Source organism: Alligator mississippiensis, chromosome 15, assembly GCF_030867095.1.
Source record: "Alligator mississippiensis isolate rAllMis1 chromosome 15, rAllMis1, whole genome shotgun sequence".
Taxonomy (NCBI): Eukaryota; Metazoa; Chordata; order Crocodylia; family Alligatoridae; genus Alligator; species Alligator mississippiensis.
In genome coordinates this window covers 16,199,551-16,227,342 of record NC_081838.1, presented here as the reverse complement: position 1 = coordinate 16,227,342, position 27,792 = coordinate 16,199,551, and the positions used below count along the sequence as shown (strand labels likewise).

General features: G+C 56.7%; 2 protein-coding genes across 8 annotated transcripts; both read left to right on the top strand.

Moving 5' to 3' along the window:
* Positions 1-586: 586 nt before the first annotated feature.
* LOC109285658 (uncharacterized) lies at positions 587-27,792 on the top strand. Its single transcript, XM_059719075.1, has 16 exons — positions 587-1,587; positions 2,252-2,365; positions 2,861-2,974; positions 7,789-7,878; positions 9,646-9,705; positions 11,494-11,823; positions 11,914-12,210; positions 14,014-14,109; positions 18,234-18,503; positions 18,836-18,992; positions 23,612-23,724; positions 24,055-24,369; positions 24,449-24,736; positions 25,087-25,443; positions 26,107-26,367; positions 26,710-27,792. Exons 1-16 carry the CDS (start codon positions 1,287-1,289, stop codon positions 26,850-26,852), a joined length of 3,306 nt encoding a protein of 1,101 aa, XP_059575058.1. The 5' UTR covers positions 587-1,286; the 3' UTR covers positions 26,853-27,792.
* LOC109284405 (natural killer cell receptor 2B4) lies at positions 4,874-21,432 on the top strand. Of its 7 annotated transcripts, none has more exons than XM_059718988.1 (5): positions 5,128-5,145; positions 11,494-11,823; positions 11,914-12,210; positions 14,014-18,069; positions 18,234-21,432. In XM_059718988.1, exon 5 carries the CDS (start codon positions 18,568-18,570, stop codon positions 19,591-19,593), a length of 1,026 nt encoding a protein of 341 aa, XP_059574971.1. In that variant the 5' UTR covers positions 5,128-5,145; positions 11,494-11,823; positions 11,914-12,210; positions 14,014-18,069; positions 18,234-18,567; the 3' UTR covers positions 19,594-21,432. The 7 variants fall into 7 exon arrangements, with proteins under 7 accessions (XP_059574974.1, XP_059574971.1, XP_019348283.1 ...); XM_059718987.1 differs by lacking the exon at positions 5,128-5,145 and adding an exon at positions 11,195-11,297; XM_059718991.1 differs by lacking the exon at positions 18,234-21,432 and having other exon boundaries at positions 4,874-5,145; positions 14,014-15,761.

Here is a 27,792-nt window from a genome sequence, read left to right as displayed (position 1 = left end):
GTAAAGGCACCTCCTGAGGTACAGACACATGAACCTCGTGGCGGTAGACCATGTTAAAATGGCTTTGAGCAAACTCCAGTCCTACTACTAAAAAACAGTAGTAGAGGACGGTGAGGATGCTGCCAGATCCACCGGCAGAGGGACACCTGGCACAGGAGTTGTCAAGACCCTGGGGAAGGGAACAGACAGCGGCAGCGAAGCGGAGGTGGAGACAACCAGAGTGGAAGACAGCGACGAGGACAGCAGCAGTGACCGCAGTGGTGGGTCCTCCTGTGAAACGGACAGCAAATGAACCGAGTCTGAAACCCCGTGTTCAGGGACTGGACTGAGATGGGGCTGGAGGGACACGATGCCTTGAGACCCCTGCGTGGGAGCGCTATTCTGGGGTGCTTCTATTATAACAGTGCGTGGGCTTTCTACTGGTGGGTTAAGGAGGTGATGAACAGTGACTACAAGGTGTATGTGTGACACATCATTTTACTCAAAAATAAAAAAGTATAAGAAAAAAAGCTGCGGCCTCTGAGTACGTTCCTCCTCTGCAGGTCTGTGTGTCTGAACCCTGCTAGGATCGAGTCTCCTCCCCCACGGCCCCATCCGCTTGCACCACAGACCTCAGGAGCCCTTCAACCTCCCTTCGTGCCGGGCTCTCTGCTGCCCCCGCCCCGGGTCCCTTTTCAAGCAGCCCGGACCAGAGCACGGGGACGGGCGTGGGTGTTATCTGCCGTGCGGGTGCTCGGGGCTGTGCGGCCGGCAGATCCGGGCGGGCTGTGGGTCCGTGGCCGCCGCCTCCCGCTTGGCCCGGGCCGAGAGCAGCGTGGCCGGAGCCGCCGCCTCCCCGGAGCGGCCGCAGCCGCCGGCCCAGCGCCGTGCCCGGCATGGCCGGGGCCCCGCGCCTCCTCCTGCTCCTGCTGGCGCTGCCGCGGGCCGGGGAGCGCGGCCGGGCCGGGCCGGGCCGGGCCGGGCGGGCCCAGGAAGGGCGCGGGCAGCGCCGAGCTCCCGGCAGGGCGAGCCCCGCAGCGGGGCAGGGCCGGCGGCGGGGGAGGCCGGGGGAAAGGCCGGGACCGGCGGCACGACAGCCTCGGAGCTGCCCCTGCCCGGCCGGGACAGGGACCTTGCACCCGGAACAGGCACGAGCGGCCGGGGCTGGGCAGGGCAATGCCCGTGTGCGCGGGGATCCCCCTTAATCCGTGCTGTTCGCCGCCAAGTGCAGCATGGTCCGGAGCTTGCTTTTATCCCTCTTGACTCTAGCTGTGTAGGACCCCGCGACTTCCGGCCTCAGGTCTGTGATGTGCAGTGCGAGGCCGGCGTTGGGGGAGACGGTCACGTTTCCTCTCGAGATCTCGGCAGGGGAGACATTAGATAATGTTGGCCGGACGATTGGCACAGAGAGTCTAGCAACGGCGGGACCAGGAGACCCCCCGAATGTCCTTGTCACAGACAGGCGCTATAGGGGCCGCCTGCGTGTCCCCAACGCCGGCCTCGCACTGCACATCACCGACCTGAGGCCGGAGGACGCGGGGTCCTACACAGCTAGAGTCAACACGGATAAAAGTGAATTCACCCGGTTCTTCGCACTGCGGGTCTACGGTGAGTGCTGGTTTGTTCGGTCTTTTTTTTTTAATCGATTAAAAATAACTCTCCCAATGTAGGAATTAAACAGGCTGTGCCCACCGACCTTCCGTGTCTATCTCTCCTCTACAACCTAGTTAATATAACGGTCTGGAAGGGCACAGGAATGGGGTGGATACCCGGGTAGAGATGTGAATCCCGCTCCGGGGAAGGGGCAGGATGAGCACTCGTGTTACTGTGCCTGGTCTGGGGGAGCAGTCTCTGCTTTCCCCACACATCAGCCATTGCAGGGGGCATTGGACAGATCCAGGCTCTGAGCGTTACAGCTGCAGCCAGAGTCAAGACATGATGTGCAATGCCCTTGTCACCTCCACGCTAAAAGCTCACAAGTGTGGATATTTGTGAGCAAGAAGCCCTGCATAGGAATATCAGTCACCAGGGGCATCTCATACTAGACACATTCCTGTGGGGTCTTCCACCCCCAGGGGCCTCCTACACGGACCCAGCATCACCTGAGTGTGGGGCTGATAGGCCTTTTTCTTGTCTGCTCTGTCACCTGGTGGTCTCGGGGGCTCTGCTTTCCTGGTAGTGTCTCAGGGAGATGCTTGCAGGAAGGCGAGGTGCTGTTTTCTTCCCTTCACACCTGTATCCTCCCATTTCGGTTCCTTTCCTCTCCCTGCAGATCGTCTGCTAGAGCCCACAATTCACTGCAATGCCCAGAGCTGTGCGAATGGACCCTGTAACATCACCCTGAGCTGCTCCATCCCCAAAGGAGCCAACAATGTGACCTACAGCTAGAGTACCCCCCAGCCCCCCAGTATGACTGCTGAAGGATCCATCGCAGTCATTCCTTACCCAGATCTTCTGATAAACGTCACGTGCACAGTGCAGAACCCCGCCAGCAGCAGCTCCACGACGGCCTCTGTCAAGGCCCTTTGTGCAGGTAACATGCCCTGTGAGGAAGCAGTATGCAGCTCGCACCTGGGGGAAATGGTCCTCATGGTGCAGGCTGCTGTGGGGCCACAAGGCACCTGACTCCAGGCAGATGCTGCACCACTGTCCACCCAAAATCCCTACTCTGCAGATTTGCTCTGACTCTGCTACCCAGAGAAGCACACGCTTCATCTCTGTGCAGGGAGGGCCGAGCCTCCTAGCTCCCTGCAGGGCTCCTCCTGCTCCTAGAGGGACCCCAGGGGCTGGCCCCATCCCCACTGCCCCCCAGGGCAAACACCACGGGGCAGCACCAGGCACTTCCCCCTGGCTCTGACCCTCTGTCGTGCTCTTGTTCCAGCAAACACGCCTGCCCAGGCCTCATTACTGTCCTACTGCCAGGTCAAGAGGCTCATCCTGCTGTTGGTGTTGGGATTGCTGATCACCAGGACCGTGGCAGTGCACATCATGCCTGGCAAGCTGCCGAAACAGGATTGAGCAGGGCCCAGCCCACTCCAGCCCTGCTCTGCTCTGCTCGGGAAGGATAGAAAAGCTGCAGCATGGAGGAGAAGCAGCGGGTGGGCTGCAGGGGTCTGACTCCAAGTGACAGAGACCAGTTCCTAAAGCACCACGGGCGCCCTGGAGAAGTGCCACCCCATCGCTGCCTGCTACAGTGCCCAGCGGGGACAACAGACCATGGCCCCCAGTCTACAGGACAGTAACTGGCTGGGCTCAGGGGCCCCCAGACATGGGAAAGACACAACACCTCTGTCCCAGGGGCAGCTGCAGCCTCGAAACAAACTTTTCCTCCTCTGCACTGTCTGTCTCTGAACCCTCAGGGTCAATCCTCCCCCAGCTATTCCCCAAGAGCCCCATGAGGTTGCACCGTGGCCCCCAGGGCTTGTTCAGCCATCAGCATTGTGGGTGCTAACGTCTGTGGAAGGCAGGCTCTCCGCTGGCAGGGGTAATGCCCAAACACCCCCCTCCCCCTCATTTCCCTTTTGCAGCAAACCCAGTCCAGCCCCATCAGGGGGAATTCCCAGCAAGCCTTGCTGCCTGTCCTGTCCCTGCACCTCCTGCCCCTCCTTGAAATCCTGCCTCCACTGCACCCACCCCGGTGCCCGGCTTGGCCCCTACTCCTGCTCCTCCACCCAGACAGGGCACTGCTCTACTGCTGGGCCAAGGGGCTGTACCTGCTGCCACCGGCCCTAGTGCCCAGGGGGAGGCTTTACACAGGCTTGGACCCAGGAGCAGAGACCCTGCAGAGTGCTCTGTTGGGACCCAGAGGCCTTTAGGCCCAGGTTTTGAGCTTTGTGCTTAGCTTAAACTCTGTGCTTTGCTTGAATGATGGTCGAGACAAGCTTGCAGTGTAAGGAGCAGATGGGTAAAGAGTGTCCCAGCCTGAAAACAAATCGAGAAGCTGGCTTACCAAATTGAATAAATATAGCCTGAACAAAAGAGCAAACCTACCCCCACCTAAGAATGAAAGTATCACCTTGGAGTAGAGAATACCAGTTAAAAGAAACTATATTTGGCAACCACAAGGAAAATTTTAATATGCATTAGGACAGAGGTGGGCAAAATGTGGCCCAGAGGCTGGATGCAGCCCCCCAAGCCATTCTATCCAGCCTGCGGGGCCCCTAAAACATTTAGAAACTTAATATTTATCTGCCCTGGTCTGCCTACTCAGTAAGTAGCCCTCTGCCCAAAATAATTGTCTGCCCCTGCATTAGGAGGAAGCATTACGTTTATTTTCTGTATTAAGAAATGCAAGCTATCTGGTATGTAAAGAAAGGAGAGGGCACGGACCCTTGTGCACCTAGTCCTGGGTGATCCGGTCACTGATCCAAGATCCAGAACTCAGACGAAGGAGTCAGGAACCTTGGTCAAACCTCACAGACTACCCATCCAGAGATGTTGCCTCTGTTCAACCTTGGGGTGGTGAGCATCTTTTTTTTTGCTTTGACTAACTACAGTTCACAGATTAATAAGTCCTGATAATGCTTCATTTTTCATTGAGGGTTGTATCTGAAAGGGTTCAATAAACTTGCTTTTAGTTCAGGACAACAGTGTCTTAGTCCCCTTACCACGTACAAGACCCAATACAGCATCACTGGATGCAACAGCTCCCTCCACTCCCTCACCCCTGCACACTCGTGTCACCAGGGGCACTGCTGTCTCTGCGTCCACACCAGTTCGGAGCGGAGGGGGACTGATGCTGTCCCCAGGAGGAGGACGGCTCCAGTCTCAAGCTCCTCCTGCCTCTGCCCGGCACTCAGACAGCAGTTGCCAGTCCTGGAGATCCCCCAGCAGAGCCCGGCCTAGTGCCAGCAGGGTGGGCACTACATCACTGCCTGGCACAGCCCCAGGGTCCCCCGCCGGCAACCCCGCCCCTGCCTAACCCCTGCCTCCCTGCTCCCGGCAGCGCCACAGATGCCCCCTGCCCCCCAGCCGTGTCCGCCTCTGTCCAGGCTGCGCTGCCCGGTGCCTCTTGTAGCAACCCCCGGGGGCAGCGGTGCCCGGGGCATCTGGCCAGGAGGGGCAGGGGCCGTTATGTGCTGCAGGAGGGGTGATCAAATCATCCGGAGGAAGGACGCCAGGGAGACGCTTACAGCCCGGGGCAGCTGCAGCTCGTTGGGCTCCCAGGTGAGCCGGCTCCGGGCTGCTTTCCCGGCCGCTCCTCGCCTCGCCCCGCCCCGCGCCGGCCTCGCTGCCCGGGCCCGGGCCGGACACCCAGGGGCAGCCCCGGCTCCTCGTGCGTGCTCCGCGCCGCGGACGCTGCTGCTCCGCCTGACATGCGCTCCGTGCCCGGGCCAGGCCGGGGCTGCAGGGCAGAGGCACCGGCAGAGCTGGCGGCCAGGCCGGGCCCTTGGAGCCGGGGGCCGGGCCGGGCAGGCAGCAGGGCAGCCCCGGTGCTCGGCGCTGGACGCGGGCCGTGGGGCTCGGCGCTGACCCCGCGCGGGGAGCTCCTGGCCCCGGTGCCGCCGCCGCCGCCGCCTTCCCCGCGGGCAGCCCGGGCCGGGCCCCTCCGTGTGCGCCGCTCGCCGCGCCGGGCCGGGCCCGGGGAGCCCGTGTCCGGCCGGGAGCGGTGTCCGTGCGCCGCCGCCTCCAGGCCCCGAGCCTGCGGCCGCCCAGCGCCGTGCCCGGGATGCCCGGGGCCCCGCGCCGCCTCCTGCCCCTCCTGGCCTCACCTGGCAGGGGAAAGACTGTGCCCGGGCAGGCGGGTTTCCTCCCAGCAGCGAGCAGCTCTTTCTGGGCGGGGTAGTACCCTGCCCCGGGTAATGCAGAGTTAGCCTCCCACCTTCATCTCCAGCGGGAAGATTTTGGCTACTCCTGACTTCATGGAAAAGGGAGACTCGTTTTTAGCATGGTCCTGTGGCTGTAGGGCTGATGGCAAATGAAACTCGGTGGCACCCGAACCCCAAGCCCTCAGTCTTGGGCCTGCAGGTGGGATGCCTGCCAAAGGATTTGGAAATAGCTGAAGCCTGAGCTGGGGGAGGAGGATGTTTGCAGGTCGGAGGACCACATATGGTTCTTCAATGACTCACTGATTTGGAATTGATCTGGCTGATGGGACTTGTGATATGACATATTTTCCTGGCAGACCCATGGGGCTCGGTCTTCAGCCTTGGAGCAGCCTGGTTTTTTGTAGTAGGACAGGAGTTTGCTCAAAGCCTTGGCAGTCTCCTGATGGGGCTGCCCTAGAGCCAGAGGCACTGACTGGTCCTCCTGGAAGTAGCGGGGCTCAGCATGGGTCCCAGCCTCCCGAGGGCACTCTTCAGGCATGTCCTGCCTCTCCCTCCCCCTCTCCCTGCACATGCTAAGCCCAGATGATTCATGTTACTGCAGTCTGGATGGTCCAGGGCCAGCTGTTCCCCTGTGTCCCACTGGCTCAGTGCAGAGATTTCAGAGCTGTGTGATATATGTCTGGACCCAAAAAGTGCTTGTCCAGACACCAGGTCCCAATAGCTCCATGGCAGTGAGTCTCTTAAAACTTCCTCACCAAGGAAGTGGGAATAAGACCCATGGAGAAGGCATTGCAGGAAAGGTTCCTCAGGGTTGCTCTCATGCCTTGGGTGATAAGAGGAATGTTCCCATTCACCTCGACGTGCAGCTGCAGGTGCTGGGTGTCCACCTCCATCTCCCCGGCCCTCCTCTTCCATGCCTGTCTTTGTGCTGATATATCCTGCTGAAAGGGTGACAGAACAGGTATGAGGTTTTCTCCTTTGCAGCTTTACACACCTCTTGGCACTGCTGTGAGTGCTCTGCACCCTGTATTGGGAGTGCCCAACTGCAGAGGAGAAGGAACAGGAGGGAAGAAGCACACAGCTGCTGCGGTGGAAGTGTGTGCAGCATGAGCATGCCTCTCCATCATGTCTCTGTAAGCTCCCACCATATCAAGGCAGGGGCAGAGCCTGCCTGAAAGGCCACCTCGCTCTGGCTGTCTCAGATCTACTTCAGTACTTGATGCCTTCGCTGTTTCTGGCAAGGGCATCTGCATGTCTCAGTCTCAATGAAAGCAATTCTGGTTTCTAGTAAGGTCCTCCGTATTGGACGCACCCGCGGGCACTCGGGACCTGCAGGATGGAGCTCTGCATGGGGAAGTTGGCCTGGGTCCTCCTCACTCATGTCTCTTTCTGACTCCTTCCAGTCTTGCTTCCTGGTGCCTGCTTGCCCTTCACATGTCCTCTGTGATGGGGGAAGCTCTGTGTCCCTTTCTGCTGTGCCTCCTCCTGCATTTCCAAGTTCAGGGTGAGTGAGAAGGGGCTGCATTTATCCCGGGTGCAGCTGGTAGAGGTTATGGAATCACAGGAAATTGGGTGGGAAAAGACCTCTGGGGGGGTCTCATCTCATCCGGGCCCCTGCTCAAAGTGGTACCAGGCCCAGCTACATCATCCCAGCCAAGGCTATATCTAGCCAGGCCTTATAAGCCTGCAAGGTGAAGATTGCACCACATCTCTGGGTAATCCTGAGGTGAGTACAGGCTGCTGGTTTCTGCAAAGCAGGGACAGTCTCTGGTCTTGCTGTGGTGCCATTTGTTCCAGCGCTGCCCCAGGATGGGAGCGCCTGTGAACTGCTGCTGCATGAGCACTTACAGGAGTATTAGCACTGTCACTTGTGCCAGGGGTCCTGCCAGAAAGAGCTGGGATCAGACCCAAGGCCTGGAGGCCTGCCTTGCACCCACAACATTGCCCTCTTTGTGCATGGCACAAAGCGAAGGCCGGGCACTGCCCTCAATCACTGGAGCTCCCCTCAAAGCTTAGCCAACCTGCGTGCATGTCTCCCCAGCCCAGTTGCAGCTGGAGATCATTTTAAGCAGCAGCAACACCTCTCACTGCAAGGCCAGCAATGATGTCAAACTGCTGTGCAACTTCTCAGGTAAGTGCCCCTTCGCACCAGACATGCAAGGAGGGACAGGGATGTTAAGCACCTTCCTGAGTCCTATGGAGCTGGTTCCTGAGACTGGCCTGGATGAAACCAGAGGAAGGGGCCTTGCAGAGCTGCCTGGCACTAAGGATGCTCTAGCTGCACCACCCTCCACCCCGGTGTGGTTCATCTGAGAGACTGGCAGACCAGTGGGGCTGGGTCCCTGGGCTTGTGCCCCCCACCCTCCAGCCCCGCGCCCCCCGAGAACCCGGTTTGAATCCACAGCGCTGGAAGCACCACTTCCTTGGCTGAGCTGCCCCAGAGGCAGGGACCTGAAGCCAGGGGTCCTCAGCCTTGGCAGTCTCCCAATGGGGCTGCCCCAGAGCCAGGGACACTGACTGGTCCTCCTGGAAGTAGGGTCAGCATGGATATACAGCCTCTCCCAGCCCCCCAAGGGCACCACTCAGGCATGGCCTACTTTCCTCTCCCTGGCACACACCAAGCTCAGATGATTGCTGTTACTGCAGCCTCATTGGTCCAGGCCCAGCTGTTCCCCAGTGTCCCACTGGCTCAGTGCAGAGATTTCGGGGTTGTGTGATGTCTGTCTGGCCCCAGAAAGTGCTTGCCCACACACCAGGTTCTGTTTGCTTCATGGCAACGGCCGCTGCTGAGTCTCTTAAAACTTCCTGACCAAGAGAGTGGCAATAAGGCCCATAGACAACGCTTTACAGAGCAGGGCCCGCAGGGTTGCTCTAATGCTATGGGTGCTGGCCGTAAAAGCTTGGACAGTGTCTCTTGCAGAAAAATGCAAAACAGTGGTGGGGGCTAGACTGGGTTGTGACAAGACGGCCACAAGAGAGAAAAAAAAACAAACAAGTCTCCACTATGGCTGCAACCTATTAAGGCACTGGGAAAACAGTAGAGCTTGTGGTATCCAATACGAGACCCATGGCATAAAATAATAAGAGTGATGGTTCCTCTAAAAGGAAAACTGTTGGCAGAGACCTGACACACTCACCACCTGTGTATGTCCAAGCTAAAAGAGCAAGAAAAAGAATGACCGAGTCAGTGTAACTAGAAAAGGAAAGGAAACTACATATACATTTCAATTGAACTAGCAACAAAAGACTAAATATACATTTAATGCAAAACCTGTAAAATGTGCATTGAATACAGGAAAAGTGTCCTGTATGTGACATCCCCGCATTTCTCAAAGCAGGCATCCGATATCTAAGGTGTTACACCACTTTAGATATTTGTAATACCACAAGCGCATGAGTGAAGGACCCACACTGTGAAAGCTGCCATCAACTGCTTCCTGCCTGCTTGGGTAAAAATCTCTTGCAGCAAAGATACTACAAGGACTAATAAGTCATTTCATAGCAGGAAGGAGTCTTTCTGTCATTTAGTTTTATAGCTTGTTGGTAGTTATTAAAGCAAGGCTTTCTGTGTTGTGTCATTCTTAAAATACTAGGTTTAAAAACCCGCTTTATAAATGCAACAACCAACAGGGAGTGCTGAGTCTCTTAAAACTTCCTCACCAAGAAAGTAGCAATAAGGCCCATGGAGAAGGTGTTGCAGGGAAGGTCCCTCAGGGTTGCTTTCATGCCATGGGTGCCAAGGGCAATGTCCCCATTCACCTCGCGGTGCAGCTGCAGGCAAAGGGCATCCATCTCCATCCCCCAACTCCCCCCTCCCCCCACCTCCACCTCTGTCTCTTGTGCCGATATTTTCTGCAGAAGGGGTGACAGAATCAGCATGAGCTTTTCTCCTCTGCAGCTTCACACATGTCTCGCTCTGCACTGTATGGCCAGTGCCCAACTGCGGAGGAGAAGGAACGTGAGGAGGAAGCACACGGTTGCTGTGTTGGGAGTGTGCGCAGTGCGGACGATGCTTCTCAGCCAGCCTCTGCATGCTCCCACCATCACCATAGCAGGGCAGGAGCATAGGCCCCTGCTAAGAAGGGGATGTACGTCCTGGCTTGTAACCACATCTCCTTGCAGTCTCACTCCCCGCCGCATGCTCACCCTTCTCATGCGTGCTGTGATGGAGGAAGCTCTCTGTCTCTTTCTGCTGTGCCTCCTTCTGCATTTCCAAGCTCAGGGTAGGTGGAAGGGGCTGCATTTTCCTCTGTGGAAGCCAGGAGAGGTTATAGAACCACAGAAAATGGGGGTGGGAAGGGATCTCAGGAGGTTGCATCTAGTCCAAACCCCAGCTGAAAGGACCAGCCTCAGCTACATCATGCCAGCCAAGGCTTTGTCTAGCTGGGCCTTAGAAACCTCCAGGGATGGAGATTGCACCACTCATCTGGGTAACCCTGGGGTGAGAGCAGGCTGCTGGTTTCTGCAAGGCAGGGACGGTCTCTGGGCTTTTCATAGATTCATAGATTCATAGATGTTAGGGTCGGAAGGGACCTTAATAGATCATCGAGTCCGACCCCCTGCATAGGCAGGAAAGTGTGCTGGGTCTAGATGACCCCAGCTAGATGCCTATCTAACCTCCTCTTGAAGACCCCCAGGGACGGGGAGAGCACCACCTCCCTTGGGAGCCCGTTCCAGACCTTGGCCACTTGAACTGTGAAGAAGTTCTTCCTAATGTCCAATCTAAATCTGCTCTGCTAGCTTGTGGCCATTATTTCTTGTAACCCCCGGGGGCGCCTTGGTGAATAAAACCTCACCAATTCCCTTCTGTGCCCCCGTGATGAACTTATAGGCAGGCTTGCCATGGTGCTGTTCGTTCCAGCGCTGCCCCAGCACAGGATCTCCTGGGAGCTGCAGCCACTTTGGCACTTTCAGGAGTATTAGCACTGTCCCTCGTACCAGGGGTGAGGGGATAACACCGAGCACTGCACAGACACTCAAGGCAGGCAGCCTGCAAACAGCCTAGCGGGCTTGGAAACATCTGCTCCCTGTCCCCTGAAAGTTTCTGTTCTCAATGTCTCCTGGACGTCAGTCAAAGAGGTCTGGATTTCAGGTGTTTTCAGAATGGGAAATTGTGGGGGTGAGAGAGTTCATTTTCGAAAGAAGCGTTTGCAGCTTTGGAAATTTCCAGGCAGGAGGAGTATGCAGGAAGAAGGGGCTGCTTGTTCGGTGTGTGGTGTGCATGGGAGGGGCGGGAGGGTAAGGACACAACTCAGAAAGTTAAAAGCCCCTCATACATGCCACCGAGCAGCAACATCGGGCCTGGGCTGGGCGGCTGTTATGTAAATCGGATTGTGCTCTGTGGAGTTTCCTGCCAGTTGCTCTTCAAGGACTGTCTCAGCCCCAAGAGGTGGTTGCCAGGCCTGTGCGAGTATGCAGCTACTGGATCTGGCTATATCAGGCCGCTTCCCATTCCAGGGATCCGATCCGGAGATCCAGACCAGGTTTCTGCTTCGATCTGGCCGATGCAGCTCTGAAGCTTCAGAGCCGCCTTGGAGATCCGGCCATAGGGTATTATGGGGAGTCAATGAAATATCTATAACTTTGTTGTTTTTTGTCTTATTTGGATGAAACGTGCAGGGGTGGGAGCCTCTGCTGAGAGCATGGCACATCCCTGCAGGAACATCCCTGCTACACCCCCGGTACCCAGCTGTGCACAGGGGTGCATTAACACCTTGCTCCCCTTTGCTCCCTGTCTTTTTTGAAGCACTAGGTTGTAAAGAAATGGAAGTGGCTGTGGTTACAGAGGAAAGCGTGTGGTTAGTGCCAGAAAATCAACCGTCAGTTTGGGACGAAATCACCTGGAGAATGAGACTCAGCTCTGGAGTGCAGTATTGGATTGTGGAACTTGCTAATAGGGACAGTCGTGTGGAGCTCAACACAGCCTCCCCGCTAGGTAGGAGAGTCACCTTCCACCCCAAGAATTTCTCACTGCAGATTGAGCTGGTTAACAAGTCGGACAGTGGTAACTATTTCATGGATATGACATCTCCATTCGGCACTACCCATACCACCTGCTTCCGTGTGTCTGTGTTTGGTGAGTATCTGGGCCCTGCTTCCCCCCAATCTCACCTCCTTGGGGGCACCCACTGCCCTCAGCCCCTCTCACCAGGACTTCTCCTTCCAGACCGAGTCCGGCAGCCCAAACTCACAGCGCTCTCTGCTCACGCAGAGCTCAGACGGTGCAACGTGACCCTGTCCTGCCAGGTGCAGGATACTGACAGAGTCGCTTACAGTTGGTCACGAGGTGCATCCTGGAGCCCAGCCACAGGGGACCAGCAGCTCCCCGGGCATCAATCCCAGCTGCAGCTGGAGATCACTGAGGGCAGCAAAGACACCTTCTATCACTGCAACGCCAGCAATGCAGCCAGCTGGGGCATGGCCACCATCCATGTCAAAACAGTGTGCCGCTTCCCAGCCACAGGTAAATGTCCTTTAGCAGGAACCTGACTAAAGATTGTTCCCGGCTAGTCTGAGGGCCCCCCTCACCCCAAAGCAGAAATGAGCTTCCCATTGCAAGCAAGTTCTTCCCTCAGGAAGCCAGAGAACAATATTTGCTGGAGACTTGCACCTCCCTGCTCCCAAGCTTTGCATGCTCATGGGCCAGACACTTAGGGCTGGGCCTTGGGAGGTATTTAGACACTTTGCTCTTGTGGATGTAAAGCAGGGCAAAATATGACCTGTGGGCCAGATGCAGCCCGCCAAGCACTTCCCTCCAGCCTGCGGAGCCCCTTCAAAACCCACGTGATGGCAGCTGCCTCTCTAAAAGCCTCCGGTGGCACCAGCTGCCAGTGACAGCACCTCAGGCTGTTTCCTTGGGTTCTGGTTGAGAGGCAACCGACCCCGACCTTAACCCGCCCCAGCTGGCCTTGCCCAGCTCGGTTCAGGCCACGTTTGCAGCTTGAGAGGGGCAGGGGGGCTGGGCCAAAACCTGTGGTGCTGGTGAAGGGAAACAGTGTCTGGGCTGGCTTCTGCCTCCTGTGCGGGACTGGGAAGGGCCCTGCCCTGCAGGTAAGCCCAGCGAAGTGGCTGCTGGGCAGGCTTTCCCTGTGCTGTGCTGTGCCGTACCGTACAGGGTCGGGCTGGGCAGCCCTGGGGAGGGGAAGCAGCGGCTGGGCTGCAGCTCCGGCCCAGTCAGCACCAGGGAGGAGAGGTGGTGGCGGAGCCGTGTGCCGCTCAGGACAGGACGAGCCCGGCCAGCCAGTCCCCTGCTTGCGCTGACCGGTCCCGAGCGGCACACGGCCTTGCCACCACTTCTGCTGGCTGGTGCCAACCTGGCCGGGCTTGTCCCGTGCCCAGCAGCATGTGGGAAGCCAGCTTCAGCTTTTGGGTCCAGCTGCCACAGGTAGGGGGAAAGTTCTGGGGGAGGTCTGGTGCCCCCGAAACCCCACTGCTGGGGCAGGATGTTAGAGAGGTCACAACCCCTTTGCTACTTGGTAAGTTGTGCAAGGGGAGGGACTTCCAGTGGCAAAGGCCAGGGGTCAGGGTGGGGGGATGTCCGGTCCCAAGATGATGACTAGGGGTGGGGCAACTGATGGGGTGGGGCTACCCATGCGGCCCTTGATAGCTTGCCAAAAGACATTGAGCAGCCCTCTGCCCAAAATAATTGCCCACCCCTGATGTAGAGGGCATTAGGCACCTAAGTACTGTCAAGTGACAGCCCATACTGATGTCGATGGTGTTGGACAACAGGTTGATGCACAGAATTCATTGCGTTGACCGGCAGACCAGGCCTGGCTCCCCAGACTACAGGTCAGCCTGCCATAGGGATGCACTGAGCGGACCTTTAACCCAGCCACACAGGAATGCACCGGTTTGACTTGTAGCCTGGCAGCAGCAGCATGAAAACAGCTGGATACATTACGAGGTGGCCCAGCTGTGCCGTGACTCCTTGGCCCTGTGATGACCGGCTGAGCTGCTGCTTGAGCATCACTTCTCCGTTGCTCCATAGAAACAGGCCTAGGCTCACCGTCACCGCAGTTACAGTAAAGGGTGTTTCCTCTGCTCCGAGTGATGCTGTGAGAGACCTGGCATCGGGCACTGGGACTGCCCCACTCTGGGCGCCTGACTCCAACAGGCATGTCCCGCTCTGGCCCCTGTTCACAGCCCAGGGCTCCCCCTCCCCGGTACTGCCTGCTCCTGCCCACCTGCAGCCAGGGAGGGACTGCAGCCCTGCCACAAGCTGATTGCTCCCCCAGCTCTGACCCACTGCCTTGCTCTCTTCCAGCCTCGTCGCTGTCCTACTGCCAGACCAAGGGGCTCATCCTGCTGCTGGTGCTGGGGCTGCTGATCACTGGGACTGTGGCGGTGCATGTTGTGGCTGGCAAGCAGCCAAAAAGGGACTGAACGGGGCCCAGCAAACTGCCCCTGCACCCACTGGGAGGGAGGGATTGAGGGAGGCATTTGCCTGCAGCTTCCAAGGGGTTCCTGTCCCATCTGCATCCCAGAGAAGCAGCCGATGGGTCTGTAGGGGGCAAGTCCCAGTGCCTGAGCCCGGTCCCTGATGCAGTGCATGAGCAATACAGCCCATGGAGAAAGCTTTGCAGGCCAGGTCCCTCAAGGTTGCTCTCATGCCATGGGTGCTGGCTGTAAATGTTTGGACAGTGTCTCTTGCAGAAAAATGCAAGACAGTGGCTGGGGCAAGACGGTTGTAGTGACAAGACTGCCACAAGAAAAAAAAAGTCTCCACCATGGCCACGACCCATTAAGGCCTACAGACAGTGGAGCTTCAGGCATTCAGTGCCAGACCCCAGCCATAAAATAATAAGACTGATGCTTCCTTTAAAAGGAACATTGTTGGCAGAGACCTGACACACTCATCACATGTCTATATCCAAGATAAAAGAGTAGGTAAAAATCTCTTGCAGCTAAGATAACACAAGGACTAATAGCTCATTTCATAGAGGGAAAGAATCTTTTTCTATCATTAAATTTATAGCTTGTTGGTATTTGTTATAGCTTTATAAGTGCAACAAGGAGCTGAGGGTGCTGGGTCTCTTAAAACTTTCTTGGCAAGAAAGTGGAGTAGACTTTGCCAGGCAAGTCTGTCAGGGTTGGTATCATGTCACGGGTGCAAGGGAAATGTTCACCTTCACGTCACGATGTAGCTGCAGGCGCTGAGCATCTACGTCCATCCTGCAGCTCCCCACACCTCCACCCATGTTTCCGAGCCATTATTTTCTGATAAAGGGATGACCGAGCCAGCATGAGACAGGGGAGAGATTAAAGAGTGTTGGCTGGACTGCTGGCACAGGCAGGGTAGCAACGGTGGTACCAGGAGACCCCCTGAGTGTCATTGTGACAAACAGTCGGTATGAAGGCCTCCCGCAGCTCCCCGATGGCCTCCCACTGCAAATCACTGACCTGAGGCTGGAGGACGCAAGGTCCTCCATAGCTCAAATCAATATGGATAGAAGCCAGTTCACCAGGCTCTTCACACTGCACATCTATGGTGAGTGCTATTTTTTTAACTGTCTCAAAGTTAACTCATTAATGTAGGAGTTAAACAGTCTCTGCCCACCAAGCCACCATGGCAGTCTCTCCCCTACGGTTGAAATGCAACCGGCTAATTAATCAAAAGGTCTGGAAGGGCACAGGAATGGGGTTGGATACCCTGGTAGGGATGTGCGCTACACGTGACCTGGGAGGGAGGGCCTGCGGGAGATGTTTGCCTGCAGTTTCCAAGGGGTTCATGTCCCAGCTGCAGCACGGAGAAGAAGCAGCCGGTGTGTCTGCAGGGGTCACAGCCCATCTTCCTGGCCCCGTATCAGCACAGAGGCTTCAAAGGCTGGAGCAGGAGGTGGCGCAGGGAGCTGGGCTCCTCTTTGCACCACCTTGGGCAGGTGCCTGATGCAAGGAGCTTGTGTCCTTCCCACTGCTGGGGTTCCCCCTGCAGAGCTTGTGGCATTGCTCCTCTCCCACGCAAGGAGCCCTGCGGGGCAGCTGTGGCCTATGAATAAACCATCTCACTCTGCACGTCTGTGTCTCTGAACCCTGCCATGGTCAACCCTCCTTCCAGCCCCAGGGCCCCATCTGGCTGTACCCTGGCCCTCAGTGTCCGCTTAGCCATCCACACTGCCCATGTCAAACTCCCTTCGTGCCAGGCTTTCCGATGCCAGATGACCCCCCAGTTCCCTTTTCAAGCAGCCTCAGTGGTGGCATTGGGGGCTGGGGTGCATGTTATCTGCTGTTTCAGTGACTGGTGCTGTGTGCCCAGCAGATCTGAGTGGGGATACCAAATCCTGCATCCTGAGAGCTGCCACCCCTTGCTTCCCTTCCTAGGTCTGTGCAGAAGGTCCTGCCCCAAGGGGACCTGTCCAGAAATGGTCCAGGCCAGGGAGGAAACAGCAGCCTTGGAGGGCTGGGGCTGGGGGGGAGCTGCGGGCTGCAGTGGAGAGGCACCTGCAGAGCTGGCGACCAGGCCAGGCTCTTGGAGCTGAGAGAAGTCCCGGTGCTTGGTGCTAGACATGGCCCATTTGGCTCCAGAGTGATCCCTGGCACAGGGAAGGTGCAGGGTGGCTGCTGGGAGGTCCTGCCCCTGGTGCTGCTGCCTTCAGCCTGGGCTCAGGGTGGGCCTTTGGCTGGGATGCTCCCTGCACCTGGGCTGGACAAAGGTGAAGGAAGGTGAGGAGGAGCCTGGTGCTGCCTGGGCAAGGGTAGGGCCTGCAGGAAGGGTGCGAGCAGCCCCGAGCTCTTGGGCAGTGCAAGCCCTGCAGCAGGGGTAGGGAGAGGAAGAAACTGGGGGAAACAGAGGTAAGAGTTCAGTGGGGCAAGGCGAGGCTGGCAGCTTGGGGGAGCCAGGTGGGGAGTAAAGGCCAGGACAGGAGGCACAAGAGCCCCAGAGCTGCTCCTCCCTGGCTGCGAGATAGGGGCCTTGGACCCTTTGGTCCTGGCACCATGCTAGAAGCAGGCATGAGTGCCCAGAGTTGGGGGTGCTGTGCCACGCCCCCATAGACAAGGCAGGGGCAGGGCCCTCTCAGCAGCCAGTGTCTGGGGCTCTGTGGGCAAAGGGGCCAGGGGCTGGGCAGGACAATGCCCGTGTATGTGGTAGGGTCCAGCTCCATCACCCTGAATCTGTGTTGTTCCCTTTCAAGGTGCAGGACTGCCTGGAGCAGGTGCAGATGCAGCCTCCATGGAGCTGGTCGGGACCCTGGGGGAGACGGTCACCTTTGTCTTTGTGATCCCAGCAGGGGAGAGATTAGACATTGCTGGCTGGACTGTTGGCACAGGCAGTCTAACAAGCATGGCACCAGGAGACACCCCCCCCCCCCCCCGAGTGTCCTTGTGTCAGAGAATTGCTATAGGGGCCGCCTGCGTGTCCCCAGCGACGGCCTCTCACTGCAAATCACCGACCTGAGGCTGGAGGACGCGGGGTCCTACACAGCTCAAGTCATCACAGACAAGAGGGAATTCACCAGGTTTTTCACACTGCGCCTCTATGTTGAATGCAGGTTGTTTTTAACTCTGCAGCAAAAATAACTTGACAATTAGGTTAACTTAACAGGAGTTAAACAGTCTCTGCCCATTGAGCCTCCAAGACAATCTCTCCCCTCACATTGCAACAGCCTAATTAGAAAAAATTTCCTGGAAGCTCACAGCAACAATGATGGATACACTGGTAGGGATGTGCATCCCACTGTGTGGAAGAGGCAGGATTAGCACTGCTGTTTCTGTGCCCCGGTCCAGGGGAGCAGTCTCTGCTTTCACCACACAGCCGGAGTGAAGACGTGTTGAGCAGCGCCCTTGTCACTCTGCTGTTAGAGCTCATGAGTGTGGATATTTGTGAGCAAGGAGCCTGCATAGAAATATCAGACTTTTAGGTACACTTGACAGGAGTTAAACAGTCTCTGCCCACCGAGCCTCAAAGACAATCTCTCCCCTCCCACTGAAATGCAACAGCCTAATCAGTAAATGTCCTGGAAGCGCACAGGAACGGTGATGGATACACTGGCAGGGATGTGAATCCCACTCTGTGGATCAGGCAGGATTAGCACAGCTGTTTCTGTGCCCGGTCCAGGGGAGCAGTCTCTGCTTTCACCACACACCAGCAAACTTGGGGGCACTTTGCAGATCCAGGATCTGAGTGTTGCAGCTGCAGCCGGAGTGAAGACATGTTTTGTGCAGTGCCCTTGTCACCTCTGCTCTAAGAGCTCAAGTGTGTCTATATTTGTGAGCAAGGAGCCTGCATAGAAATATCAGTCAGCAGGCACATCTCACATGGACACATCCCTGCGGGGGTCTTCCACCCCCAGGAGCCTCCTGCATGGACCCAGCATCGCCCAAGGTGAGGCTAATAGGCATTTTCCTGTCTGCTTTGTCACCTGGTGCTCTCAGCAGCTCTGCTCTCCTGGTAATGTCTCAGGGAGATGCTTTCAGGAAGACAGGGTGCTGTTTACTTCCCTTCACACCTGTATCCTCCCATTTACAGTTCCTTTCCTCCTCCTGCAGAGTGTCTGCCCCAGCCCATGATTGACTGCGATGCCCAGAGCTGTGTCAATGGGCTCTGTAACACCACCCTGAGCTGCACCATCCCCAACAGAGGCAGCAATGTGACCTACAACTGGAGTGCCGCAGACCCCCAGGCCCCCAGTACGACCACTCAAGGATCCAGCGTGATCATCTCTCACCCAGATCTTCCAGTAAACGTCAAGTGCACCGTGCACAACCCCATCAGCAGCAGCTCCACGATGACTGCCTGTGTCAGTGCCTTCTGCACAGGTAACATGTCTTATGGGGAAGCTCTGCGCAGCCTTCACCTGGGGAGAACAAGCATCAGACCTGCATGTTTGCTGCTAGGAAGCATCTGACTCTAAATGCTGCCCCTTCCCCACCCCAAATCTCTGCCCTACAAATCTCCCCTGACCCTGCTACAGAGGGAGTCACACACACCATCTCTGTGCAGGGACGGCCCAGCCCTGACCTCCTGGTGGGGCTCTTCCTCCCCCTGGAAGCACCCCAAGGGCTGTCTCCAACCCCACTGCTCTGCAGGGCAAACACCATGGGGCAGCACCAGCCACTTCCCCCAGCTCTGAGCCGCTGCCTTGCTCTAGTTCCAGCACAACCACCCTCCCACTCCTCATCGCTGTCCTGCTGCCAGGCCAAGGGGCTCGTCCTGCTGCTGGTGCTGGAGGCGCTGATCATTGGGACCATTGTGGCTGATAAGCAGCCAAAACAGGACTGGACAAGGCACAGGGTCTCCACTGGCAGGTCTGGTGCCCAAGGTCTCCCCACACTATTTCCCCTTTCCTGTGAGCCCAGCCCAGTCCAGCCCAGCCCAGCCCAGCCCAACCCCAGCAGAGGGGAGCTCCTGGCCAGCCTTGCCACCTGCCCCTGCACTTCTGTCCCTCCTCGAACAACTGCCCTGCGGATGTGCCCGCCCAGGTGCCCAGCCTGGCCCCTGCTTCTGCTCTTCCATTCAGGCAGGCAGTGCTCTACTGCTGGGCCAAGAGACTCATCCTGCTGCTACCAGCCCTGGCGCCCAGGGGGAGGCTTTACACAGGCTCGGACCCAGGAGCAGAGACCCTGCAGGGTGCTGTGTTCGGACCCAGAGGCCTTCAGGGCTGGTTTGACTTTTGTGCTTAGCTCAACTTGCATGCTAAGCTTGAATTGTGGTCAAGACAAGCATCTGGCGAAAGGAGCAAATGGAAAAATACTGTCCTTGCCTTCAAACTTAACAGGAAGTTGGCTGACTATATTGAATAAATATAGCCTGAGCAAAAGAGGAACAGTGAGAGCAAACATACCCCCACCTAAGAAGGAAAAGATGAGCAAGGAAGAGAGACTCCCAGTTAAAGTTAACCACATTTGACAAACAGAAGCCGTTGCTATCAAGAGCAGTGCCTCACGGATCAGTCCCGGGCTGGTTTTGTTGAGTGTCTTCATCATCGACCTGGAGGATGGGATGCAGTGCACCCTCAGCAAGTTCGCAGATGACATCAAGCTGCAGGGAGTAGCAGCTACCCTGGAGGGTAGGGCTAGGATTCAGAGTGACCTAGACAAATTGGAGGACTGGGCCAAAAGGAGTCCCATGAGGTTCAACAAGGACAAGTGCAAAGTCCTGCACTTAGGACGGAGCAATCCCATGTGGCGGTACAGACCAGGGCCGACTGGCTGGGCAGCAGCTCCAGAGAAAAGGACCTGGGGAAAAGGAGATGAATATGATCCAGCAGTGTGCTGTTGGTGCCAAAAAGGCTAATGCCGTACTGGGCTGCATTGGTAGGAGCATTGCCAGCAGATAGAAGAAAGTGATTCTTCCCCTTTATTCAGCACTGGGGAGCCCACATCGGGAGTCCTGTGTCCAGTTTTGGCCCTCACTACAGAAAGGAGGTGGACACATTCGAGAAAGTCCAGTGGAGGGCAATGAAAACGGTTCATAGGCGGGGGCACATGGCTTGTGTGGAGAAGCTGAGCGCACTGGGCTTACTTAGTCTGCAGAGGAGAAGACTGAGGGGGGATTTAATAGCAGCCTGTAACTCCTTGCAGGGTGGTTGCAAAGAGGATGGACCTGCACTGATCTCAGTGGTGGCAGATGACAGAACAAGGAGCAATGGGCTCCAGTTGCAGCAACACAGGTTGAGGTTAAATATTAGGAAAAGCTTTCTCACCAGGAGGGTGGTGAAGCACTGGGATAGTTTTCCCAGACAGGCTGTGAAATCTCCATCCTTGGAGGTGTTTAAGACCCAGCTAGACAAAGCCTTGGATGGGATGATGCAGCTGGGGCTGATCTTGCTTTGAGCAGGGGGTGGGACTAGATGTGACGTTCTGAGGTCATGTGAACGTCGAGTGGGTAAGGTAACTAGTAGGGTGAAAGTGCTAGACTTTAGGAAAGCTGATCTCAATGAACTCAGGCGATTAGTCAAGGACGCACTGCAGAGTAAGAGTTTTGAAGTGATGGGAGCCCAAGAAGGGTGGCTGTGCCTTAAGGAAACGATCCTTCGGGCACAAAGCGAGACGATCCCCATGCGAGGCAAAAGAGGGAAAGGAGCCAGGAGGCTTCCCTGGCTGACCAGAGAAATCCAGGGCAGCCTAAGGGCCAAAAGGGGAGCACAAAAAAAGTGGAAACAGGGAGAGATCACCAAAGACGAATATACCTCCTCTGCTCGTGCTTGTCGGGAGGCAGTTAGACAGGCAAAAGCTACCATGGAGCTGAGGATGGCATCCCAAGTAAAAGACAACAAGAAATTGTTTTTTAGATATATTGGGAGTAAAAGGAAGGCCCAGGGAGGAATAGGACCCCTGCTAAATGGGCAGAAGCAATTGGTGACGGAGAGGGGGGACAAGGCCAAACTCCTCAACGAATTCTTTGCCTCAGTGTTCCTAAGCGAGGGGCACGACGAGTCTCTCACTGGGGGTGTAGAGAGGCAGCAGCAAGGCGCCAGACTGCCATGCGTAGACCCTGAGATGGTGCAGAGTCACTTGGAAGAACTGAATGCCTTTAAGTCGGCAGGCCCGGATAAGCTCCATCCGAGGGTGCTGAAGGCACTGACCGACATCATTGCAGAGCCACTGGCGGGAAAATTTGAACGCTCGTGGCGCACGGGCCAAGTCCCGGAGGACTGGAAAAGGGCCAACGTGGTCCCCATTTTCAAAAAGGTGAGGAAGGAGGACCTGATGAACTTATAGGCAGCCACAAGGTCGCCTCTCAACCTTCTCTTGCAGAGGCTGAAAAGGTCCAGGTTCTCTAGTCTCTCCTCGTAGGGCTTGGCCTGCAGGCCCTTAACCATATGAGTGGCCCTTCTCTGGACCCTCTCCAGGTTATCCACATCCCTCTTGAAGTGTGGCGCCCAAAACTGCACGCATTACTCCAACTGCGGTCTGACCAGCGCCCGATAGAGGGGAAGTATCACCTCCTTGGATCTGTTCGTCATGCGTCTGCTGATGCACGATAAAGTGCCATTAGCTTTTCTGATGGCTTTGTCACCCTGCTGTCTCATGTTCATCTTGGAGTCCACTAGGACTCGAAGATCCCTTTCTGCTTCCGTGCCACCCAGCAGGTCATTCCCTAGGCTGTAGGTGTGCTGGACATTTTTCCTCCCTAGGTGCAGCACTTTGCATTTCTCCTTGTTGAACTGCATCCTGTTGTTTTCTGCCCACTTGTCCAACCTGTCCAGGTCTGCTTGTAGTTGTTCCCTGCCCTCCGGCGTGTCCACTTCTCCCCACAGTTTTGTGTCATCTGCAAACTTGGACAGAGTACACTTCACTCCCTCGTCCAAGTCGCTGATGAAGACATTGAAGAGTATCGGTCCTAGGACCGAGCCCTGCGGGACCCCACTGCCCACACCCTTCCAGGTCGAGACCGACCCATCCACTACGACTCTCTGGGTGCGACCCTCTAGCCAATTCGCCACCCACCGGACTGTGCAGTCATCCACGTCACAGCCTCTTAACTTGTTCACCAGTATGGGGTGGGATACTGTATCGAAGGCCTTCCTGAAGTCTAAGTATACGACATCCACCCCTCCTCTTGTGTCCAGGCGTTTTGTAACCTGGTCATAAAAAGAGACTAGATTAGTCAGGCATGATCTACCTGCTACGAACCCGTGCTGGTTTCCCCTCAGCATAATTTGTCCTGCCGGGCTCTTGCAAATGTGAGCCTTGATAATTTTTTCAAAGACTTTGCCAAGGATGGAGGTGAGACTGACTGGCCTATAGTTGCCCGGGTCCTCCTTCCTCCCCTTCTTGAAAATGGGGACCGCATTGGCCCTTTTCCAGTCCTCCGGTATTGCAGCCGTGCAGTCATGGGAAGCAATCTCAGCCCATCTGCTCAGCACTTAGCAGAGAAGTGTCATGGGGCAGCACGTTTGTTGGGGGTAACAAGGGGCATTTCAGGTCAGTGAGTCAGGGGCTGGGGAATGTTCCTGGCAGTTTCACTAGGATGCCAACCCGCAGCTTCCCCGTGCACACAGGACCCAGTTTGGATTAGAGCCCTGGGATCCTGGAAATACTGAGACGGTTCAGCTGGCCGAGCAGGATTTACTCTTTTCAGCCAGCGAGGCAGGTGGGCCTGGGTGGGGGGAAGTTGGACATCCCGTGGCTGGTACATACCTCATCCTCACTGTATTGGCAGGCGTGAACAGTGGCATTTTGATGTAAAAGCAGCCCTTGGATCCGTGCTAATCTCATGCATTGGGTGTGATCGGTGGACAGTCGGGCTGTGACCTGTTTCCTGACTCCCTGGCAGTTGCTGACCTGATCCTGGGTCTGTCAGGCAGGTAACAACAACAGGAATAGCCTGTACTGCACTAGCTCAGCGCACAAAGCTCTTGGCTATGCCGGGGCTGAGGCTGGCTCCTGTCCCAGCTTGGAAGAGCAAGGGAGAGGGGAAAGGGTGGGCAGCCCTATGGATCCTGGCTGAGCTGCTGAGGGATGGCAGTATTAACCCCCTGCCCTCCTTTAACCTCTTCTATCCCCGAATCTGCCCCCTTCCTTATTGCTCTTCTCTGCCTATTCCCACTTTGTGCAGCCATGAAGGAACCAGGAGGAAGTGCTGGCAGGCTGGGTTGTGGAGGGGTGGGGTTTCTGTGCTGCGGGACACACTGCTGAGTCGGGGTTTTGGCAAGCCGTGGCAGGATTGGGGCCTGAAGGTGCTGGAAGGGAGACACAGCATCTGGTCACACTGCCGTGGGCCTCTTCATACACTTCCTCTGCTGCTGGGTGATGCATTCACAACCCAGCCCTGCTCAAGCCATCTTAGCCCTGATTTATGCAGGGCTGCTTGCACTTGTGGGGTGCTCAGGGCCTGCCGGATTGACCACTCAAGGGAGAAGTCAGCCTGCTTCCTCATTATTCATCATTTCTCCATCTGACTTCTTCAGCCTGGCCACATAACCTTGCTCTCCACTGCCTGGTCTGCACTCGCCTGCCCTGCGCAACTCAGCCGGGATGATGCGGGCTCTCGGACCCCTCCTGCTCTCCCTCCTTCTGCTCCTCCAAGCTGGAGGTGAGTGACAAGGGGCTGCTCTTCCCTCAGTGCAGTGTGGGGTGAGCTCAGGCATGGGAGAAGGGGTCTTTAGAGCAGAGACCATCTTTGGGAGCTGTGTTTGTGCCATGCTTTGCAGAGGGGAGCACTGGGCTAGAATGAGGGATATCGAAAAGCAGCATGAGCTTCCAGGGAGATGCATCTTTTCTACTTCTTCTGTTGAAAATGCAAGACACGGCTTGCACCTAAGTGCCCTTCGAACCCGAGAGAAGTGTGTGGCAGTCTTTATTTCTCTAAAGAGCTGAGGAGTCTGTGAACCCTTCTCTCCCCCTTGCCCTTCTGAACCCCCAGGTTGTCAAGAAGTAAAAGTGATGGCTGGTGTTGGGGAGACGGTTCAGCTGCAGCCCAAGACATGGCCGTCGTCCTGGGTGGCAATCAACTGGAAAGTGAAACTGCGTTTAGAGGGCTACTGGATCCTCAGACACGATCAGAACAGCACCTCGGCCAATCCATTACTGCCCTTTGCTGACAGAGTCTCTTTCCACCCTGGGAATCTCTCGCTGCAGATTAACTCGGTCACGGAGAAAGAGAGTGGCCTCTACACCATGGACCTGATGCTGGGGGATGGCTCTGGAATCACCAGTAATTTTCGGCTGTTTGTGCTTGGTGAGTTTGGGGGTGCCACTTTCCCCCCGTGCTCACCCCCGAGGCACCCAGCCCCTCTCACTGGGACTTCTTCTTCCAGACCGTGTCCAGCAGCCCAACATCAAGGCATCTACTTCCCAGGAGCGTGGATGGTGCTACCTTACCCTGTCCTGCTTGGTGCCCAAATCTGCCTGGGTCACCTACAGTTGGTCTCGAGGGGTATCTTCCAGCCCAGCCCCAGAAGACCATTGGCTCGAAGAGCATCAAGCCGATTTGCAGCTGGAGATCACTAAAAGTGGCAGCAACACCTTCTATCACTGCAATGTCAGCAATGCCATCAGCTGGGGCATGGCCACCATCGATGTCGAACCGCTGTGCAACTACACAGGTAAGTGCTCGCTTTGCACCACACATACGAGGGGGACCAAGGATGTTTAGCATCTTCCTGGGTCCTATGGAGCTGGTTCGTGAGCCTGGCCTGAATGAAACCAGAGGAAGGGGCCTAGCATCTGTGAGGACGCTCTAGCTGCCCCAGCCTCCATCCCAGTCTGGCTCCTCCGAGAGCCTGGCAGACTGGTGGAGCTGGGTCTCGGGCCTTGGGTTCCTGCTCCTCCTCCTGCTCCTGGAAGAAGGCAGAGCCCCAGGCTGTGTGGGCCTGGGGCTGGGAAAGGCAATGCCCGTGTGCGCGGGGATCCAGCACCACTGCCTTCAATCCGTGTTGTCTCCCATCAAATGCAGGATGGTCTGGAGCAGGCACAGAAGCCCCCACAACAGAGGTGGTCCGGACCCCAGAGGCCGCCCCAACAGAGCTGGTTGGGACCCCAGGGGAGACGGTCATGTTTCCTCTCAAGATCCCGGCAGGGGAGACATTAGATAATGCTGCCTGGATGATTGGCACAGAGAGTCTAGCAATGGCTGGAGACCCCCCGAGTGTCCTTGTGTCGGGCAGGAGGTATAGGGGCCGCCTGCGTATCCCCAATGATGGCCTCTCACTGCACATCACCGACCTGAGGCTGGAGGACGCGGGGACCTACACAGCTCAAGTTAACACAGATAAAAGCCAATTCACCAGGCTTTTCACACTGCACATCTATGGTGAGTTGTACCTTATTTTAATCTGTGCCAAAAATAACACTGAAAGTGTAGGAATTAAACAGTCTCTGCCCAGCAAGCCCCTGCACCAGTCTCTCCTCTGCAGGTGAAATGCAACAGCTACTTAATATAAAGGTCTGGAAGGGCACAGGAAAGGGGATGGATACCTCCAGGGGCTGTGAATCCCCCTCCCTGGAAGGGGCAGGATGAGCACTCCTACTTGTGACCAGTCCAGGGCAGCAGTCTCTGCTTTCCCTACATCAGCCAAGCGGGGTGCACTGGACAGATCCGGGCTGTGAGCGTTACAGCTGCAGCCAGAGTAAATACACATTGTGCAGCACCATTGTCACCTCCACGCTAAGAGCACACAAGTGTGGATATTTCTGAGCAAGGACTCCTGGACAGAAATATCAGTCATCAGGGGCATCTCACACCAGACACATCCCTTTGGGGGTCTTCCATCCCCAGGGCCTGCTACGGGGACCATCCAGCATCGCCTGAGCGGGGGCTGATAGGCCTTTATCTTCTCTGCTCTGTCACCTGGTGGTCTCAGGGGATGTGCTGTCCCGGTAGTGTCTTAGATAATTGCTTGCAGGAAGGCGAGGTGCTGGTTTCTTCCCTTCACACCTGTATCCTCCCATTTTGGTTCCTTCCCTCTCCCTGCAGAGCGGCTGCCAGAGCCCATGATTCACTGCAATGCCCAGAGCTGTGTGAATGGGTCCTGTAACATGACCCTGAGCTGCACCATCCCCAATGGAGGCAACAAGGTGACGTACAGCTGGAGCACCCCACAGCCCCTCCGTATGTTCAGTCAAGGATCCATCGTGATCATTACTCACCCAGATCTTCTTATAAACGTCACGTGCACAGTGCAGAACCCCGCCAGCAGCAGCTCCACGATGGCCTATGTCAAGGCCCTTTGTGCAGGTAACATGCCCTGTGGGGAAGCTACATGCAGCCCACACCTGGGGAGAATGGTCCTCATGGTGAAGGCTGTTGGGGGGGCCACAAGGCACCTGACTCCAGGCAGATGCTGCACCACTCTCCAGCCCAAATTCCTCCCCTGCAGATTTGCTCTGACCCTCCTACCCAGGCAGACACATGCACCATCTCTGTGCAGGGAGGGCCCAGACCATGGAGCTCCCTGCAGGGCTCCTCTTGGCCCTGGAAGTACCCCAGGGGCTGGCCTATCCCTGCTGCCACTCAGGGCAAACAGCGTGGGAAGCACCAGTCCCTTCCCCCTGGCATTGTTCCTCTACCTTGCTCTAGTTCCAGCAACCATGCCTGTCCAGGCCTCATCACTCTCCTACTGCCAGGCCAAGGGGCTCATCCTGCTGTTGGTGCTGGGGGTGCTGATCACCGGGACCGTGGGAGTGCACATCATGGCTAGCAAGCCACCGAAACAGGACTGAGCAGGGCCGAGCCCACATCAGCCCTGCTCCACTCCAGGAGAGGAAGATGAGGGGAGGCTGCAGCACGGAGGAGAAGCAGCCAGTGGGCTGCAGGGGTCTGACTATGAGTGTCGGAGACCAGTTCCTAAAGCAGCACGGGCGCCCTGCAGAAGTTTCACCCCATCGCTGCCTCCTCCCCTGCCCAGGGGGCCAAACGATCAAGACCCCAGTCTGCAAGGCAGTCACTGGCTGGGCTCAGGGGCACACAGACATGGGCAAGGCACAACACTGCTGTCCCGGGGGCAGCTGCAGCCTCTACACAAACCTTCCCTCCTCTGCACTGTCTGTCTCTGAACCCTCAGGGTCAATCCTCCCCCCATGCCCCAAGAGCCCCCTGAGGTTGCACCATGGGTCCCAGGGCTTGTTCAGCAACCAGCACTGTGGGTGCCAACGTCCCTGTAAGGCAGGCTCTCCACTGGGAGGGGTAATGCCCAAACACTCCAGCCCCCCATTTCTCTTTTGCAACAAACCCAGCCTAGCCCCATCATGGGAGAGCTCCCAAGAAGCCTTGCTGCCTGTCCCCGCGCTTCCCACCCCTCCTTGAAAGCCTGCCTCCATTGCACCCACCCCAGTGCCTGGCCTGGCCCCTGCTCCTGCTCCTCTGCCCAGGCAGGGCACTGCTCTCCTGCTGGGCCAAGGGGCTATTCCTGCTGCCACCAGCACTGGTGCCCAGGGGGAGAGGCTTGGACTCAGGAGCAGAGACCCCACAGGGTGCTCTGTTGGGAACCAGGGGCCATCAGGTGTGGATTTTGACCTTTGTGATTGACTTAAGCTCCATGCATTGCTTGAATTGTGGTCGAGACAAGCAGCCAGTGAAAGGACCAGGTGGAAAATATTGACCCCGCTTAAAAAGAAATTGAGAAGTTGGCTTACTAAATTGAATAAATATATCCTGAAGCTC

Bases quoted from the DNA above. Each gene is read 5' to 3' on its own strand.
- LOC109285658 (XM_059719075.1), top strand. From the start codon at position 1,287: ATGTGCAGTGCGAGGCCGGCGTTGGGGGAGACGGTCACGTTTCCTCTC. The intron at 18,993-23,611 runs GTCTGGTGCCCA...CCTGGCCACATA, and splicing joins CACAGGGTCTCCACTGGCAG to ACCTTGCTCTCCACTGCCTG. The intron at 23,725-24,054 runs GTGAGTGACAAG...CTGAACCCCCAG, and splicing joins TCTGCTCCTCCAAGCTGGAG to GTTGTCAAGAAGTAAAAGTG.
- LOC109284405 (XM_019492737.2), top strand. From the start codon at position 9,625: ATGAGCTTTTCTCCTCTGCAGCTTCACACATGTCTCGCTCTGCACTGT. The intron at 9,971-11,493 runs GTAGGTGGAAGG...TCTTTTTTGAAG, and splicing joins TCTGCATTTCCAAGCTCAGG to CACTAGGTTGTAAAGAAATG. The intron at 12,211-14,013 runs GTAAATGTCCTT...GCTCTCTTCCAG, and splicing joins GTGCCGCTTCCCAGCCACAG to CCTCGTCGCTGTCCTACTGC.